The sequence below is a fragment of the Indicator indicator genome, chromosome 9 (genome assembly GCF_027791375.1).
Source record: "Indicator indicator isolate 239-I01 chromosome 9, UM_Iind_1.1, whole genome shotgun sequence".
Classification (NCBI taxonomy): Eukaryota; Metazoa; Chordata; class Aves; order Piciformes; family Indicatoridae; genus Indicator; species Indicator indicator.
In genome coordinates, this window is record NC_072018.1 from 28,819,985 (window position 1) to 28,837,906 (window position 17,922).

At 57.2% G+C, this 17,922-nt stretch overlaps 1 protein-coding gene across 1 annotated transcript in view; it reads left to right on the forward strand.

The window, feature by feature from the left end:
• DNMT3A (DNA methyltransferase 3 alpha) overlaps positions 1-11,667 on the forward strand; it is a 32,005-nt gene extending 20,338 nt beyond the window's left edge. The window contains exons 7-23 of the mRNA XM_054383454.1: positions 3,729-3,938; positions 4,014-4,172; positions 4,253-4,360; positions 4,901-5,057; positions 5,341-5,490; positions 5,783-5,827; positions 6,310-6,389; positions 6,541-6,653; positions 7,771-7,954; positions 8,069-8,153; positions 8,259-8,404; positions 9,933-10,023; positions 10,118-10,266; positions 10,364-10,449; positions 10,961-11,030; positions 11,319-11,437; positions 11,526-11,667. Of these exons, the coding sequence (XP_054239429.1) occupies positions 3,729-3,938; positions 4,014-4,172; positions 4,253-4,360; positions 4,901-5,057; positions 5,341-5,490; positions 5,783-5,827; positions 6,310-6,389; positions 6,541-6,653; positions 7,771-7,954; positions 8,069-8,153; positions 8,259-8,404; positions 9,933-10,023; positions 10,118-10,266; positions 10,364-10,449; positions 10,961-11,030; positions 11,319-11,437; positions 11,526-11,667 (2,094 nt within the window). The remainder of the gene's footprint in view (positions 1-3,728; positions 3,939-4,013; positions 4,173-4,252; positions 4,361-4,900; positions 5,058-5,340; positions 5,491-5,782; positions 5,828-6,309; positions 6,390-6,540; positions 6,654-7,770; positions 7,955-8,068; positions 8,154-8,258; positions 8,405-9,932; positions 10,024-10,117; positions 10,267-10,363; positions 10,450-10,960; positions 11,031-11,318; positions 11,438-11,525) is intronic.
• The last annotated feature ends 6,255 nt before the right edge of the window (positions 11,668-17,922 follow it).

A 17,922-nucleotide genomic window follows, 5' to 3' on the forward strand; every position in this document is an offset into this window, starting at 1 on the left:
AGCAGCAGGTGGGGATAAAGATGAGGATGAGGATGAGAATGGGACAGAATGGAGATAGATGGAGATGAGGATGGGAGTTGGAAAGGGACAAGGACAGGGAGTGGGGATGGGGACAGAAGAGGGGATGGAGATGAAGGTGTGATGAAGATGGAAGTGGAGATGAGGATGGAGATGGGGCAAGGACAGGGGATGGAGATGAGAATGGAGATAGATGGAGATGAGAATGGGGGTGGGCTAAGGACAGAACAGAGAATGGGGATGGAGGTGGGATGGGGATTGGGCAGAACAGGAGCAGGACTGGGGCTGGGCAGAGTGGGTTGTGGCCTGAGGGGAGTGGTTGCGTTGATTGTCTGGATGTCCCATCCCCTGGAGATGCAGCTTATCTCTCTTTAATGACCCTCTGATGGGACATTTCCTCCACTCCCTCCCCTCCCTCCCCCGGACAAAGTTGGAGATTCCTGGCATCGTTGCTGTCTCCTCCACCAAGGGGACCAGACAGTGGGTGCCCCATGCTCCTCTCTCAGTATCCTAAGTGCCCCTGGGTGACACTGGCTGGGGTGTCTTCCCAAGGACACCCCAGGTGCATCCATCCCCTGGCCATGTTGATGAACACTTGTGGCCCACCCCATTATCTGACCAGGGATGGTTTGTCTCCATTTTATTCCAGATTTCCAAAGCTACTTTATTGCTGTGGTACAGCTGAGGAGTCCAGGAGGGGACACCCTGTGCTGCCCATGGGCTGCTGTCACCCCCACTGTGACCCAGAGGGACCCATCACCTGCCATTGGTGCACAGATCTTTGGGTCACTTGGGTGGAATGGTTTGGCCAAGGTGCCACCCCCTAGGCAGGGTGGGGGTTGGCAGGGCAGGAGTGCTTTGCCACTGCCCGGGGGTAACAGCCATTTGCCCCATTGTCTCTTCACTCTGCAACACAAAGAGGTCCCAGAGCTGAGGAGCCACTGCTCTGTGGGGGGGAGGGGGAGGGGGAAAAGGTGGGAGGGGGCCACCAAAGCCTCCTAGGGTACTGGCAGGGTACGACTGGGGGCTGCAACTGGTCCCCTTGCTCTGCCCAGTGTTGGTAAAAAGACTGAGTCCCAAAAACAGCCACCAAGGCTGGCACCCCATGGGCATCTGTGCCACAGATTGGTCCTGCACCCTCAGCACTGCAGAAGGGTATCCCATGCCCCTGAGCAGCTTGGCACCCAGCTTCCCACTCAAGGGGCACTGGCAATGGGCAAGGAGAGGGTACATGGTGGGAAGCTGGTGCTGCCACATCATCTTTGTCATGGTCTTTGTGGTACTGGCACAGCCCCTGCAGCCATGGCCAGCTGGGACATGAGGCCAGGCACATGGCATGGCACAGGCAGTGCCAGTGCTGGGGGGAACCTGTGCTGCATCCAGCTGCTGGGGGACGTATACCAGGGGATGTGGTCCCAGACCAGCGCCTTGTCAGTGTGTGCTGATGGGCTGCACTGGGTGATGTCCCAGATCAGAGCCATGTTTGTCTGAGGTGAACTGGGTGATGTTGTCCTAGATCAGTGCCATGTTTGTCTGAAGTGAACTGGGTGATGTTGTCCTAGATCAGTGCCACCAGTTCTGGGCATGCTGAGTGGTGACAGCCTTCTTCAGCAGGAGCCGAGAGGCTGAGCTGGGTCAGTTGCTCTCCAGACCACTGTCCATAGTGGGCTGAACTGGTGCAGCGGGGCCAGTGGCTGCTCCAGAGCAGCCATCCGTTCAACTGGTGTGCCGCTGGGGCGAACTGGGCCGACGGGTCCCGTCCGATGCCAGCGCGGCGGGGTCCAGCCCCGCGGCGGATTCCTGCCGTGGCGGGGCGAGGTCCCCCGGGGCGCTGCCGCCTCCCCCCGCCCCGGCAGCACAAAGGGGCCGGTGGGGCCGCGGCCCCGGGACAAAAGGCAGTGCGGAGCAGCCCCGCGGCGGGAAATCCAGCCCGGACCGGAGCGGTGCTGCCGGGCCGGTGAGTACCTCGGAGGCCAGGGAGCCCCCAGCCCGCTGCTGCCACCCGACCGGGCCCGGGGCTGGGCAGCGGGGAAGGGCCCGGGATGCATCGAAAGGTCGAGCCGGACTGAACTCCCCGGACTGCGGGGAGACACCGGAGCCTAGCCTACCGGGACCGGGCCACGGTGTGAGAGCCGGGCGAGCGGAGACGAGCCGAACTGAGCCGAACCGAGTTGACGAGCCGGGCCAAGTGGAGTCGACCGGAGCTGAGCCGAGCTACCGAGCCGAGCCGAGCCGACCAGACTAGAGTAACCGTGTCGGGCCGAGCAGAGGCGAGCTGAGTTGCCGAGCCGCCGACTCGAGGCAGGCCGACTTTAGCCGGGTCCGAGTCCCCCCGAGGTGACTCGAGTTACCGAGCCGGGTCGAGCGGAGCCGAGGCCGGACAAGGCGCGGGCGCGGGGGGGCCGAGCCGGGCTGTCCCTTGGCGGCGCGCTGCCCCTCCCCGCCGCAGCCAACCAGCCGGGCCGGGAGGCACCATGTGACCCGGGATCCCAGACAAAGGACCGAGGGGCCTGCCCCGCGGACCGGCTCGGCTCGGCTCGGCACGGCACGCCTGGCCCGGTTCGGCTCCCTTCGGCTCGACTCGGAGCGGCCCGCCGCGGCGCCCTGTCCGCATGGGTAGGTGGCCACCGCGGGATGGCTTGATTCCGCCGCGCTCGGTTCGACTCAGTCCGGTACGGCTCAGTCCGACACGGCTCGGTGTGGCTCGGCTCGGCCAGGCTGATCACTGTTCGGCTGTGCTCAGTGTCCCGACTGGAGCCCTGTCTGGTTCGGCCTAGTCTGGCAGTCCCTGCCCGACGGAGGTTAGTGTTTCGACTGGGTCCCGGACTCGGCTTGGCCCGTCTCAGTTTAGTACAGCCCGGATCGCCTTGACTGAGCCCGACTGGTTCCCGCCTGGCTGAGTTTAGCGTCTTGACAGCACCCTGGGGCTGGCTTGGCTCGGCCCGGCCAGCACATTTCAGCGCAGCCGGCCCGGAGACAGTGGGTGCCAGGGCAGGGGAGGGCCGCAGGGCTGGGTGACTGTCCGAGTGGGACACCGGGCCACCTGGAAGAGGGCTAGGATGAGTGTCTCGGGACAGAGGCATAAGGTGCGCGGAAGACCCGGCTGCTGGGGATCTGCTCAGTGGATGGAGCTGCAAGCCTGGGGCAGACGCCAGAGAGGCTCCAGGAGGGGCTCGGACTGAGAGGAGCTCGGGAAGGGGTTGGGTGGTGGGGAAAGGGGCCAGGAACAGGGAACACAGTGTGGTAGCAAGGTGTGGGGACAGGGCAGGCCAGGCCAGGCCATCCTCCAGGCCGGGCTGGGAGTGAGACTAGAGGTACAGGTTATAGGACTGGTAGAATTGCCCCTCTCGCATTCCAGGGGGCCAAAGGCTGTGTCTTAGGGGGGACACACAGGGGGAGCCTGCCTGGTCAGCAGCCAGGGACAAAGCTCAGTGGGGAGCAGAGCTCCTTGGGGGCTGTCAGCTGCCATCTGCTTTGTCCAGAACCATCCTTGGCAGCTTTGCCTCTTGATACACAGGGAGACTGAGACAGGAGCACCCAAAAGGGACAAGGTAGGAGGATGGTGTCTGGGGGGCAGCACAAGGGAATCAACACATGCCCAGAGGAACTGGTGGGTAGTCAGGCTGGGTGGTGCAGCCAAATGTGGCCTACACCTTGGGATGCAGAGTGAGCTATGCCCTAACCAATCCCTCCCACCTTGTTGTCCACAGGCGGAGAAGAAGGCAAAGGTGATTGCCGTGATGAACGTGGAGGAGACACAGCGGACCGAGCCCCAAAAGGAGGAGGAGGCCAGCCCCCCTGCATCACAGCAGCCTACTGACCCTGCCTCGCCCAATGTGGCCACCACACCTGAGCCAGTGGTGGCCGACGCTGTTGACAAGAACGCCTCCAAGTCAGCTGATGATGAGCCTGAGTACGAGGTGAGGGTTGGCCAAGAAAGTTGTGGGTGGGTGCATGGGCACCACCCGGGCTCTGACCATGTCCTCACGGCACAGGATGGCCGGGGCTTCGGCATTGGCGAGCTGGTGTGGGGCAAGCTGCGTGGCTTCTCCTGGTGGCCCGGACGCATTGTTTCCTGGTGGATGACAGGCCGGAGCCGGGCAGCTGAGGGCACTCGTTGGGTGATGTGGTTTGGGGACGGCAAGTTCTCGGTGGTAAGTGGCACCCTATGAGGTGGAGGGTCCTACCAGCCTGCTGTTCCCAGGTGTCCTCACAGTCACATCTTGTCTCCCAGGTTTGTGTAGAGAAGCTGCTGCCGCTTAGCTCCTTTGCCAGCGCCTTCCATCAGGCCACCTACAACAAGCAACCCATGTACCGCAAAGCCATCTACGAGGTGCTACAGGTGAGCTGCAGGGTGGCACTGGCTGTAAGCTTGCGCCAGTTGGCTTGGGGGCATTGGCTGCAGGGTGTCATCAGCTGTGGGGTGGCACCTTCCTCCCAGTACCACGCGAGGAACTCCCAGTACCAGGCTGGGGGAACGCTAGTGCCCAAATGGGTCCATTCTGCTAGCACCAGGCAGGGTGTGTGGGAACTGCCCCCTCCGCCCCAGCATCATCTCCTGCACCCAGCAGCATCCAGCAGGGATCACAGAGTGTCCCCTAGAAGGTGGGAAACTTCATGAGAACACTGGGGCTCTCTTGTCCCAGCTAGGGGTGTTGGGAGGTCTTGTTGGACAGGTTTGGATCTCCGTGGGGTTACTGAGTTCCCTGGGGGCTATTGGCAGTGCTGGGAGGTTCTTGTGGGACAGTGTGAAGAGTGACCATGTAGATCCCTTTGGTGAGTTGGTGGGCAGCATCTGGAGCAGCCAGGATGAGGGGGTGGGGATGGGGACCACCTTGGCAGGGTGTGTGTGTGATGGCTGGTCCCACGGCTTCCCTGGCAGGTGGCCAGTAGCAGAGCAGGGAAGATTTTCCCAGCATGCCCTGAGAACGATGAGACTGACACCTCCAAGGTAGTGGAGATCCAAAACAAGCAGATGATCGAGTGGGCCCTGGGTGGTTTCCAGCCCTCAGGACCCAAGGGCCTGGAGCCCCCTGAAGGTGAGCACTGGGGGAAGCGCAGGGTCCTGCTCATGGGATCGGGACCTGTTTGGTGGCTTCAGCAGTTATCCCTGGGACCCCTGGCCATTGGCTTCACCATCACCAGGGTGGTGTGAGCTTGGGCAGAGGAAGTGCCATGGGGCTGGCAGGTTCTTTTGTGGGGTATGGAACCACCAGGACCCTACTGACAGGACCCCACTGATGAGACTTCTGCTAAAGGGATCCTATTGTTGGGATCCCGCTGATGTAAGGTCACTAATGGGACCCCACACCTCCCTTGCAGAGGAGCGAAACCCCTACAAAGAAGTTTACACAGAGATGTGGGTAGAGCCAGAAGCAGCTGCCTACGCACCACCCCCACCCGCCAAAAAACCCAGGAAAAGCACAACAGAGAAGCCCAAGGTCAAGGAGATCATTGATGAGCGCACCCGAGGTACCACCCAGGAGGTGTTGGGATTTCCCTGCACCCACCCTTCCTCAGCCATGGCCTTGCTTGGGGCTTGGTTCCAGCATCAGGAGGGCTCAGCTCACTGCAGGCATCTGTGGAGTGAAAGCTGCTTCGGGCCATGTCCCCTTTTCCACTCCCATCTCCATTGGGAACCTTCCCTCCTAGGGGTCCCATGCCCTTGCCCCTCTACAGGGGCTGTGTGGAGGGATTGTGGGCTGGGGCAGGGATGGCACCAGGCAGGACCTCCCCCAGCCTGACACCTCTTGTCCCTCCCCAGAGCGACTTGTTTATGAGGTCCGGCAGAAGTGCAGAAACATTGAAGGTGAGTGTGGGGCGGTGCCTAGCATCAGAGCTGGGACAGAGGGTATCTCCCTGGTTGGGCACCAATTCTGGCTGTAGAGTTGAGTGTCAGAGAAGGGGTTTGGCAAAGCAAGGGACCCAAGGGGTGACTGGACAGGGTTTTCCCATCTCTTAGCCTGCCTGGCAGCTGTGGATGCCTAGATGGTGGCAGGGACCCTTGGGACGCTGCCCATGGCTAGGGTCACCAGCATGGGCATGGAGTGAGGCAGGGCTGGGCAGGCTGTTGGGGGCCAGGATGGGGACAGGGAGGTGATGGGAGTGCTGGCCCACTGGATTCATCCCTGTCACACTGCAGTAGCTCCAATAGTGCCACCAGTTTGGGGCTTGGAGGGGGGTTGAAATTGGTGTGAACCGGACACAGGGGTGAGTGTTTGCTGGGACAGCATCAGAATGCAACTAGGGGGTGGCAGAGCCTGGGGGTAACGTCTCTGCTCTTGCCCCCAGACATCTGCATCTCTTGTGGGAGCCTCAACGTGACCCTGGAGCACCCTCTATTTATTGGAGGAATGTGCCAAAACTGCAAGGTATGGCATGGCACCAGCAACCCCAGTGCCAGGCCAGCAGGCATGGCTAGGACCCCCCAAAGACCCTCTCTCAGAGGTTTCCTGGAGGTGCTCCAGTGTCTGTGGCACAGGACTCAGGCCATGCCACACTCACACCTTGGCTCTCCCTCAGAATTGCTTCCTGGAGTGTGCATACCAGTACGACGACGACGGCTACCAGTCCTACTGCACCATCTGCTGCGGGGGCCGCGAGGTGCTCATGTGTGGCAACAACAACTGCTGCAGGTCCGGGGCCACCGGCCCAGTGTGGGGCTGGGTGTGTGCTGGGGGTGCCACAGTCCTGGCGTGTGCGGTTAGGAGGTTGTGGTGGTGTCATGATTCTGCAATGGGATTGGGAAGGTTTTAATAACGTCCAGGTCCTAGCCTGGAGCTAGGGCTGGGGAGGTTTTGTGATGCCCTGGTCCTGGTGTGGGGCTGAGAGGGTTTTGGGGATGCCACAGTGCTGGTGTGGAGCTGGGCAAGCTTCAATGATGCCAGTCTTGGTTTAGGGCTGGGACATTTTGGTGATGCCACAGTCTCAGTACAGGGCTGGGGAGGTTTTGGGGATGCCACAGTCTTGGAATAAGGCTGAGAGGTTTTGGGGGATGGTCCTGGCAAGGGACTGGGAGGTGTTGGTAATGTCCTGGTGTGGGGCTGGAAGGTTTTTGAAGATACCACAGTCCTGGGATGGGGAGGTTTTAGGGGTGCCATGTTCCTACCATGGGGGTCTGGTGATGCTGGTCTTAGTGTGGAGCTTTGACATTTTGGTGATACCACAGTCTCAGTATGGGACAGTGAGGTTTTGGTGGTGCTGCAGTCCTCCTACTGTGGCATTTTGGTGATGCCCCACTCCTGCTTAGCATGAGGCTGGGGGAGGTTTTGGTGATGCTGAAGTCCCAGCATGGGGCTGGAAAGTTTTGCTGATAGCACAGTCATGATTTGGTGCTGGGAAGGTTTTGGTAGCCCTACAGTGTGATGTGGGGTTGGGTATGGGGGGTGATGCCACAATCCTGGCATGGGGCTGGGGAGATTTTGGTGGTACCATGGCTCTGGAGTGGGACTGGGAATCTTTGGCAATACTGTAGTCCCAGCATGGATGTGGAGAGGTTTTGGTGAAGTCAGTTGCAGTGTGGGGCTTGGGAGATTTTGGTGAGGCTGCAGGGTCCTAGATTTGAATATTTGCATAGTGCTGGCTGAGCTTTGGGCATGTGGCAGGTCCCAGCGTGGGGCTGCCAGGTCCAATGTGGCCTTCATACTTCCTTCAAGCATCACAGCCTGCCCTTACCCCCAGCTGAGACAGCATGGCCATGCCAGGGCCACTATCTCCAGCCCCACTGCTGATGCCAGCCCCTGAATCTCCCAGGTGCTTTTGCGTGGAGTGTGTGGACCTGCTGGTGGGCCCAGGGGCAGCCCAAGCTGCCATCAAGGAGGACCCCTGGAACTGCTACATGTGTGGCCATAAGGGGGTCTATGGACTGCTGCGGCGGCGGGAGGACTGGCCCTCACGCCTCCAGATGTTCTTCGCCAACAACCACGACCAGGAGTTTGTGAGTGCCTCTGTGGAAGGACCGTTCCATCCTTAGTCCCAGCCCTGCTGCCCCCCACATCTCACCCTCTCCCTGTGTCTCCCCTCCCTCCTGATCCCCACCCCTGCCTTTCAGGACCCACCGAAGGTGTACCCACCGGTGCCAGCTGAGAAGAGGAAGCCTATCCGAGTGCTCTCACTCTTTGATGGCATCGCCACAGGTTGGTGAGGGTCCCCAGAGACCCTTCTTGGGGCATTTGGGACCGATGAGGGGGTCAGGATAGAGGGTGGGGGGCTGTTGCCCACCCCAATCTCATTCTCCACAGGCTTACTGGTGCTGAAGGACCTGGGCATCCAGGTGGACCGCTACATCGCCTCTGAGGTGTGTGAGGACTCTATCACTGTGGGCATGGTGAGGCACCAGGGCAAGATCATGTACGTCGGGGACGTCCGAAATGTTACCCAGAAACACGTAAGTTGTCCTCAAACCCAACTCCACTGCAGCTTCCCCCATCTCTGCTGCCAGCGAGTTCCCTCAAAATGTCTCAGTGTTCCTAAGACAGGTCCAGCCTCTTGTTCTGCATCTTCCCACACGCTGGGCTTCACCAGGCCATCAACAAGGCCAAGTGCCAGGTCCTGCGCTTGGGTCGCAACAACCCCATTAAGCACTCCATGCCTGGGGAGGAGAGGCTGGAAAGCTGCCTGGTGGAAAAGGACCTCAAGTTGTTGATAGCTGGGTGTGAGCCAGCATATGCCCAGAAGGCCAAGAAGGTCAACACCATCCTGGCTGGCAATAGTGTGGTCAGCAGAACTTAGGGCAGGGGTTGTTCCCCTGTACTCTGCACTGCTGAGGCCACACCTTTGATACTGGGTTCCTTTTGGAGTCCCTCATTCTATAAAGAACACTGAGTGTCTAGGGAAGGGCAACAAAGCTGTTGAAGGGTCTAAAGCACAGGTCTTTTGAGTAGCAGCCAAGGGACTGAAGTTGTTTAGCTTGGAGAAAAGGATGCTCAGGGGAGACCACTTCATTCTCTACAACTCCCTGGAAGGAGGTTGGGGTGAGATGGGGATTAGTCTCTTCTCCAACTGAACAAGTGAGAAGGCAAGAGGAAACAGACTCAAGTTTTGCCAAGATGAGGTTTAGGTTGGACAAACAATTTCTTCATGGAAAGGGTTGTCAAGGCCTGAAACAGGCTGCCTAGGGCAGCGGTGGAGTCACTGTCCCCAGGGTGGGTTTAAAACGTGGTACTGAGAGACACCTGGAGTACTGTGTCCAGTTCTGGAGCCCCTATACAAGAGGGATATGGACATGCTGGAACGTGTCCAGAGAAGGGCCGCAAGGATGATCAGAGGGCTGGAGCACCTCTCCTATGAGGAGAGACTGAAAGAGTTGGGGCTGTTCAGTCTGGAGAAGCGAAGGCTCCAAGGTGATCTTATTGTGGCCTTCCAGTATCAGAAGGGGGCCTACAAAAAAGCTGGGGAGGGACTTTTTAGGCTATCAGGAGGTGATAGGACTGGGGGGAATGGAACAAAGCTGAAAGTGGGGAGATTCAGGCTGGACGTGAGGAAGTTCTTCACCATGAGAGTGGTGAGACCCTGGGACAGGTTGCACAGGGAGGTGGTTGAGGCCCCATCCCTGGAGGTTATTTAAGGTCAGACTGGATGAGGCTCTGGCCAGCCTGATCTAGTGTGAGGTGTCCCTGCCCATGGTAGGGGGATTGGAACTAGATGATCCTTGTGGTCCCTTCCAACCCTGACTGATTCTATGATTCTATGATAGTGGTGACCTGGTCGTGCTGGGTGAACAGTTGGATTCAATCTTTTATATAACCAAAACAATTCTATGATTCTGTCCCACCAGGGAGCTCAGCCTCCATCCATCTCCCAGTGCCCTGTGTGTCTGGGTACACACCCCCTTGACTGGCACAGTCCTCTGAGCTGGTGGCAGCATCCAACACCAGTGCCAGCACACAGCTCACTGGGATCTCTCCCTCTTACAGATACAAGAGTGGGGCCCCTTTGATCTGGTGATCGGGGGCAGCCCTTGCAATGACCTCTCCATCGTCAACCCAGCCAGGAAGGGGCTCTACGGTAAATATCTCCAGACTTAGGCTGGGGCTGTCCTTTCTACTGTTGGCCCCCCACCACTGATCCCAGGCTCTCTCTCTCTCTCACTCCTGCCCAGAGGGCACCGGGCGGCTCTTCTTTGAGTTTTACCGCCTGCTGCATGAGGCCCGGCCCAAGGAGGGTGACGACCGGCCCTTCTTCTGGCTCTTTGAGAACGTGGTGGCCATGGGGGTGAGCGACAAGAGGGACATCTCCCGCTTCCTGGAGGTGAGTGCTGGGGGCTCACTGTCCTCCAGATCCAGCCCTGGGGACCCAGAACGGGGGCTGCTGAGCTCCACTGACATCTCTTTTTCCTTTCTTGCAGTCCAACCCTGTCATGATTGATGCCAAAGAAGTGTCTGCAGCGCACAGGGCACGGTACTTTTGGGGGAACCTTCCTGGGATGAACAGGTTGGTGAAAAAGCATCCCAAAGCTTTGTCAGTCCTTTGCCTGTGGCAGGTGCCTCCAGTACCAAGTGGGAGTGGTGCCAGGGTATGAAGAAAGGAGCAGCCCTGTGGGTCCTCCTCCAGCCCAGGCATGCGTGGTTTTGAGGGTTCCCTGGTCCATATTGGCAAGACCATATTGGCTGGGCAAGATCATGGTGGTCTCACAAATGGCTTTGTGACAGCACACCCTGAAAGCCCAGAGTGGTGGCTCCCATAGAGGAGGCTGGTCCTGTGCTTGCTGCCTTGTGCTGGTGGGGTTGGCAGGGAGCCACCTTCCATGTCCCACTCAGATGGTGGCCCGTGACTGTTGGCCACAGGCAGGCTTCCATGGGGACTGCTGCTGCAGTCCTCTGGAACAGCCCTGGCCACCCAGTGCAGCAGCTGGAGAGCTGTCCACAGCCCACAGGAGTACCAGCATGGGGATGTGGCACTGCTACCCCATGCCCTCTCTAAGCCCAACTCATTTGTCTCCCAGGCCACTTGCGTCCACAGTCAACGATAAGCTGGAGCTGCAGGAGTGCCTGGAGCATGGCAGGATAGCAAAGGTCAGCCCCAGCACACAGGATGTGGCCAAGGCGGGTGGTGGGGTCCCATAGTGGTGTGGTCCTGTGGTGAAGTCCCACCATGGGGTTCTTCAGTGGGGTCCTGGTTGTTCCTGGTGGTTGGGCCACAGTGGGGGGAGGTTCCATGAGGGTGGAGGAGGATCGTGACAACCTGGAAACAGGTGTGACCATGTGTGTGAGCACCCTGCCAGCCTGAGCATTATGCCTGGGGCAGGGGGCTCCATCGTATGCTCCATCGCTCCAGCATGACGAGCCCTGTGCCTCTTGCAGTTCAGCAAGGTGCGAACCATCACCACTCGCTCCAACTCCATCAAGCAGGGCAAGGACCAGCATTTCCCCGTCTTCATGAATGAGAAGGAGGACATCCTGTGGTGCACAGAGATGGAGAGGTACTGGAGCTGGCCTGTGGCTCGCCATGCGTGTGCCACAGTGGGACCAGCACCCCGCTGTGACCCCGCTCTCCCCATGTCCCCACAGGGTCTTTGGTTTCCCGGTGCATTACACGGACGTGTCCAACATGAGCCGCCTGGCCCGGCAGAGACTGCTCGGCAGATCCTGGAGCGTGCCGGTGATCCGCCACCTCTTTGCTCCCCTGAAGGAATACTTTGCCTGCGTTTAAGAGAGAGAGAGAGAGAGACAGGCAGGAGAACTGGTGACGCGCAGAGCAAGTTGGAAACAAAACCATCCACACCAAGAGAAGTGACAACATGGAATGAGAGAAGAGTCAGCACCCAGAAGAGAGACCGGATTTCGCAGCCTGATGGGAACCCAGCACACGACGTCTCCCCAAGCGAAAGGGTTCGGTGTCCTCTCCTGAATTTCCAATGTTCAGCTTTTAGCCTATTGAGGAAAAAAAAAAAGGCAAGCAAACAAAACAAAACAAAAAACAACCAACATAAATGACAAAAAGGAAAAAAAAACAACCTAAATGAGAAAAAACAAACAAAGCTCAAACAAAACCAAAACCAGTTTGGGGGTGGGGGGGGAATGGGGAGGGTGTTGTTAACCTTTTAATTTTCTGCTTTTTGTTGTGTTGTTGTTTTTTTTTGGTTTTTTTGTTTGTTTGTTTGGTTGGTTTGTTTTTCCTGGCTGGGTTTTTCTGTTAGTTTGGTTTCTTGCTTCTCAGAGCAGTGGGCTGAGACGAGACGCCTTTGTTGCCCAAACTCTGCTCTCAGAGGAAGGGAACCGGCAGCTGGAAAAGCCCAGCCCTGGGAGAGGCAGTGGGAGGAGGCAAAGGGAGAACCCCCCGCCCTGCCCCGGCTCCGTTCCGCGCCGAGCTTGCGGCCCCGGTGAGCTTGTGGGGAGCTGCGAGGCGGCAGGGAAAGGCGCTCATCCGGCTCCGCAGTAATGCCCAGCGACTGAGCCTCTCACTCTTTTTCAATTCCACCAGCACCGTTCACTGGTGATATGGAGCCAACCCAACTGGCAGGGAAGCCGAGAACACACACACCACACCACACACCTTTTCTACAGTATTTTTGGGTGCCTACCACACAGGAAACCTTGAAGAAAGCAAATTCTAGAAGCCGCTGTTACCTCTTGTTTACAGTTTATATATATATGATAGATATGAGATATATATATATATATATATAAAAGGTACTGTTACTACTGTACAACCTGACTTCATAATGGTGCTTTTAAACAGCGGGGTGAGTCGAGACATCAGCTTCCATGTTGCCTTATGTGCCGGGCCTTTCTGAGCGAGCGGCGCGGGCCAGGGCCGGGGCAGCGGCCAGGCGGGAAGCGTCTCCATCCCGAGTCATGCAATAACCTTTTTCTGTCCTAAAAGGAATCGCCTCCTATGGCAGTGGTGGCAGCAATGGTGGCCCTGCCCTGCCTGCGCTGCCCACCCTGCCTGCCCCACGCACAAACGTACTGGTGCTCTTCTGCGTACGTGGTGTCCCCGGCCAGGCTGGTGCTGGTTATTCCCTTGCCCCAACCCAGTGGCAGTGGCGGCAAGGATGCTCCTTCCTGCACCTTGCCTGTTCATGCCTGCTAGGATGGGGCACTGGTGCTGTGAACTGGGCTCTTGCCAAACTGGTGCTGCACTGTCAGGGATGCAGGAGGCAGGACGGAGTGGTGCTGGAGCGTAGCTGGGGCGCTTTCAGCACAGGACAGGGATGGCTGTGGGTGCCTGGACCCTGGTGCTACATCTGTGGAGGTGGTCTGCTTGGCAGGAGGATAATGCCCCTGTGATCCAGGATGGGACCTTGGTGCTGCCCGCAATGTTGGGCATAGCTCTTCTGTCTGAGTGTGAATTTCAAGCAACTTGTGCCCTGTGCCCCTTTTGTAGGGTGTTTGGTGCCCACAAGATGCTTGGTGGGCATGGGGATACTGTGGTGATGGTGTCAAGGGCAGGCAGCCCCGGTCGCAGGGGGCCGGGAGCAGTGGCGGTGTTGGTGGTGCCAACGGGAGCTGTGGTGCAGACAAAGTGCAGTCAGGACACAAGCAGGTGCTGGCATTGCTGCGGATGGTGCTACTTGTCTTGGCAGCTGTGGATGCTGCAGGAGGTTGGTGGGTCTGGCTGAGTACAGAGGGTATTGTCCTGCAGCCTTGGTGCATGCTGGGGTGGCTGGATCCTGTGCCTGGTGCTGGATCTCAAGGGCCTTTGGTGGGGGCAAGGACTGGTGCTACGGCGCTGGGGGAGGCTCACAGAGGGTCTCCAGCCTGTTGCCGTCTCTTCTCTAACTGTGAAAGGTGCTGGGGGGACCGCTGGCCACTCGGTGCGGGGTGCTGGCTAATTTGGCAGCGAGCTACACCGGCGGTCCCTGGGGTGCTGAGAGGTGCTGGGACCGATGGCAACAGGGGCAGGCTGGCGGGACCCCAGAGATCCCCTCCACCTCCCCGTTGTGCCTGGTGCTACATGGGGGCAGTTCAGAGGCCCCTCCGTTGGTGTGGATGGCGCAGGGAGCTGAGGGGCAGATGAGGTGGGGGCACCGCGGGGTCCTACTTTGCCAGGTGGTAAAGGAGGCGAGGTAGGACATGTCTTTCCCCCACCACTGGCTGAGGTGGGACATGTCTTTCCCCCACCACTGCCCCAAGTGCCGAGCCATGGCCAAGGGCTCTGGCTCAGTGCCTGGGCCACATCCTGTGCTGTCCTGAAGCACTGGGGTGAGTGGGGCACGGGAGTGCTGCAACATGGGCAGATCCTACCTGCTGCAGCAGTGCATGTGCAAGTGCTGCATGGCCCTGCAATGCTGGATGCAAGTCTTGTGTGGCCCTGCATCATCACGTGTGTCTTGCATGGCCCTGCAGCACTGGATGCAAGTGCTCATGGCCCTGCAGTTCTGGGTGCAGATCTTGCATGGCTTTGCAGCATCACATGAGAATCTTGCATGGCCCTGCAGTGCTGGGTGTCAGTACTGCATGGCCCTGCAGCATTGCATGCAAGTCTTGCATAGCCCTTCAGCACTGATCACAGCTCCTGCATGGCTCTGCAGCACCAGCTGTGTGCCCTGCACAGCTCTACAGCATCACATCCTACATGTCTGCAGCATCACATGCGAGTCTTGCATGGTCTTGCAGCACTGCTCACAGGTCCTGCATGGTCCTGCAGCATCACATGCAAGTCTCATGTGGCCCTGCAGTGCCAGGTGCAAATCCTGCACAATTGTGCAGCACCATGAGTGAGCCTAGCATGATCCTGCAGCACCAGTAGCAGATCCTGCATGGCCCTGCAAGTACCAGCAGGAAGTCTGGCACAACTCTGCCACAGGGTTTGGGGGTCCTGTTGGATCCCACCATGCTACACCAGCCTTGCACATCCCTGCAGTGCTTCCCTTGGACCCTCTTGGCCCCATGGTGCCATTTATGGGCCAGGTCACAGCCAGCTCTGCAGCGATGGTTGCCAGCCTGGTGCAGTCTTGGTACATCCCAGGCAGATCCAGCACCTGTTCTGGGTGCCCACGGTTGGGCTTCTGGAGCCAGAGCTGGTGCCGGAGCCAGTACTAGAGCCTCTATGTTCTAGGCTGCTCTGGCACCTGGTCTGGGCACCCATGAGTGGGACACCTGGGCTGGTGCCAGAGCCAGAACCAGTGCCACCAGCGGGAAGCACATTCCCATTGTGGCACAACTGGAAAGGCGCTTGAGGTATCACCGAGCTCGGCTCAGCAGTGCTGGGGGCACGTTGGCTGCTCCACGGCAGCTCTGGCAGCGCTGGGGTCCACGGGGCCGGCCAGGGGAAAGATGTTCAGTTTTTAACATACCCGACTCACATCTTTTTTTAAAACAAAACAGCAAAATGTTGTTGCACAGCCCCAGACGAACCAGTGAAAAGAGACAACAGGAAAAAAAAAAAAGGAAAAAATATAAAAACAAAACAAAAAAAGCCTAAATTCCTTAAGATCCGCCGAGGGAGTGGGTGACAAACACGGTGCTAAAACCTTTTATTAAGAATATATATTGTTAAATTAAGTCTGCTGTCTGGACAATGACTGTTTGTTTTGTTTTCTTGTAGTGGAGTTTCAAAGAGCACTATTATTTTACTCTTCTATATTATTATTAAAAACAAAAAAGGAAAAAACAAACAAAAAAAACAAAAACAAAACAACAAAAAAAACACAAAAAAGAGGCATTTTAACTTTGTACTTGAAACCTAAACAAGCGCGTTCACGTGTTTTAGCCTAGGCATTGAAGTAGCTGATGCTTAACTATCCGTGGGGAAAACCATGTACTCATCACCCCGAGGAATCAATGCGTAGAGTTCGGTCCCCCCCCTTTTTTTCTTCCTTCTTTCCTTCATTCCTTCCTTCCTTTTCCTCTTCCTCCTCCCCTCTGATTCGGCCCAGCTCTTGCCCCACCGCCACATTCCCGGCAGTGCCGGCGGTGCCTATCCGCGTTTCCTCTTCCGCCTCCCCATCTCTCTCCCCCTTTCCCAACCCCACCCTGCTTTAATTTTTTGACTTTTCCCTCGGTTCATGTCCCGTCCTGTTCCCCCCCCCCCTTTTTTTTTTTGTTTGTTTGGTTGGTTTGTTTGTTTTCCTGTCGGTTTATGTTTCTTTTTTGGGGTCGCTTCTCTATTTATTGCCGCTGAGTACTGTGCATCTCACCGTACGGTCGTGCCGCGGGCTCGCCGGCACTGGTGTATCTGTGTAAGTATTGCTCGTGACATTGCTGTGCTCAACTAATTAAAGGTCAAATGCGTGCAGCCGACGTAGGAAGTCTGTCCGTCCCGCTTCCATCCCATCCTTCCTTCTTTTTTCTTCCTTTTTTTGGTGCCCGGAAGAATATAATTACAGATGAGCTCCTTTCTAATGTACTTGTGCTGGAGAACACTTGAATCAATGTACTGTTTTTGTGCAGAAAAAAAAAAAAAAAACAACAAAAGAAAAAAAAAAAGAGGAAAAGAAAAAAAAAAGAGGAAAAAAAAAAAGAGATTAAAAAAAACCTAAAAGCCTCACCTGCGATCCTGTGCTCTGTGTACTCTGGGTCCAATCAGCAGGGCATGGGAGGTGGGCAAGGGGGTCCCAGTGGGTGATGGGAGTCCAGTTGTTGGTGGTTTTCCAGCAGTTGGTGGGGTCCCAGTGGGTGGTGGGAGTCCAGGCAACAGTATGGTTCTGGCAGACATTGAGGTTCCAGCAGTTGGTGGGGTCCCAAAGGGGGGTGGAGCTCAAAGAACAGTGGGATCCCTGTAGGCAATCGGATCTCGTTGGGTGGTAGAGTTCCAGCAGACAGTGGGATTCCAGATGTTGGGGTCCCAATGGGTGGTGGGGTTCCAGTGGGCACTTGGGTACCAGCAGACACTGGGATTTCAGGAATTGGTGGAGTCCCAATGGCTTGTAGGATCTCAGCATGGGTGGTGGGGTCTGGCTTAGGGTGTGGTCTTGGTGGACAGTGGGGTCCTAGCAGGAAATGGGGACACAGTGGGGTTCCAGAATTTGCATGAGTTCTAAATGGATGGTGGAATCCCAGGCTGGTTGGTGGGATAGCGTGGTCCTGCTGCAGGTGGTAGAATCTCAGCACAAGTGGTGGTAATGGGATCCCAATAAGGTTCCAGCAGTTGGTGGGATCTCAACAACAGTGAAGGTCCCAATGGGTGGTGGGATCCCCACACAAATGGTGGTGTCCAAGTGATGATGGGTTCCTGGTGGGCAAAGGTGAAAGCAGACAGTGGGGTTCTGGTGGGTGATGTCCTGTTGTGAGTGGTAGGGTCCCAGCATGTGGTGGGGTCCAGGTGTTGTTTGGGATCTGGTGAATAGTATGGTCCCAGAAAACGACGGAGTACTAGTGAGATGCCAGCATTTGGTAGGGTCTCAGTGATGATGGGATCCCATAGATACCAGCAGGAGTGGTGGTATGCAGGTGATGGTAGGGTTGCAGCAACTGGTGGGATCCTGATGATGGTGGAGTTGCAGCAGGCAGTGGCGTCCCAGTGCAGGGAGCAAGTCCAGAGGGGCCAAAACAATGATATGAAGGCTGGAATCCCTGTGCTGCAAGGACAGACTGAGAGAATTGATGATCTTCAGTCTGGAGAAAAGAAGGCTCCAGGGAGACCTAACTGCAGTCTTTCAGTACCTAAAGGAGCCCATCAGAAAGATGGGGTCAGACTTTTGACCAAAACCTGCACGACAAGGGGCAATGGTTTTAAACTGCAAGGGGGTGGGTTTAGATGGGACCTACAGAAGAAATTCTTCATGCCAAGGGCAGCCCAGATTGCTCAGAGAGGTGGTAGATGCCCCATCCCTTGCAACATTCCAGGTGAGGTTGGACAGGGTTCTGATCAACTTGCTGTAGTTGCAGATGTCTCTGCTGATTCAGGGGGCTTGGACTAGATGGCTTTTTAAGGTCCCTTCCCACCCAAACCTGTGAGTCTGTCATGACTCAGTGACACTGCATTCAAAGGGCAGAGCTGCTAGTAGTGAGATGGAGCTCC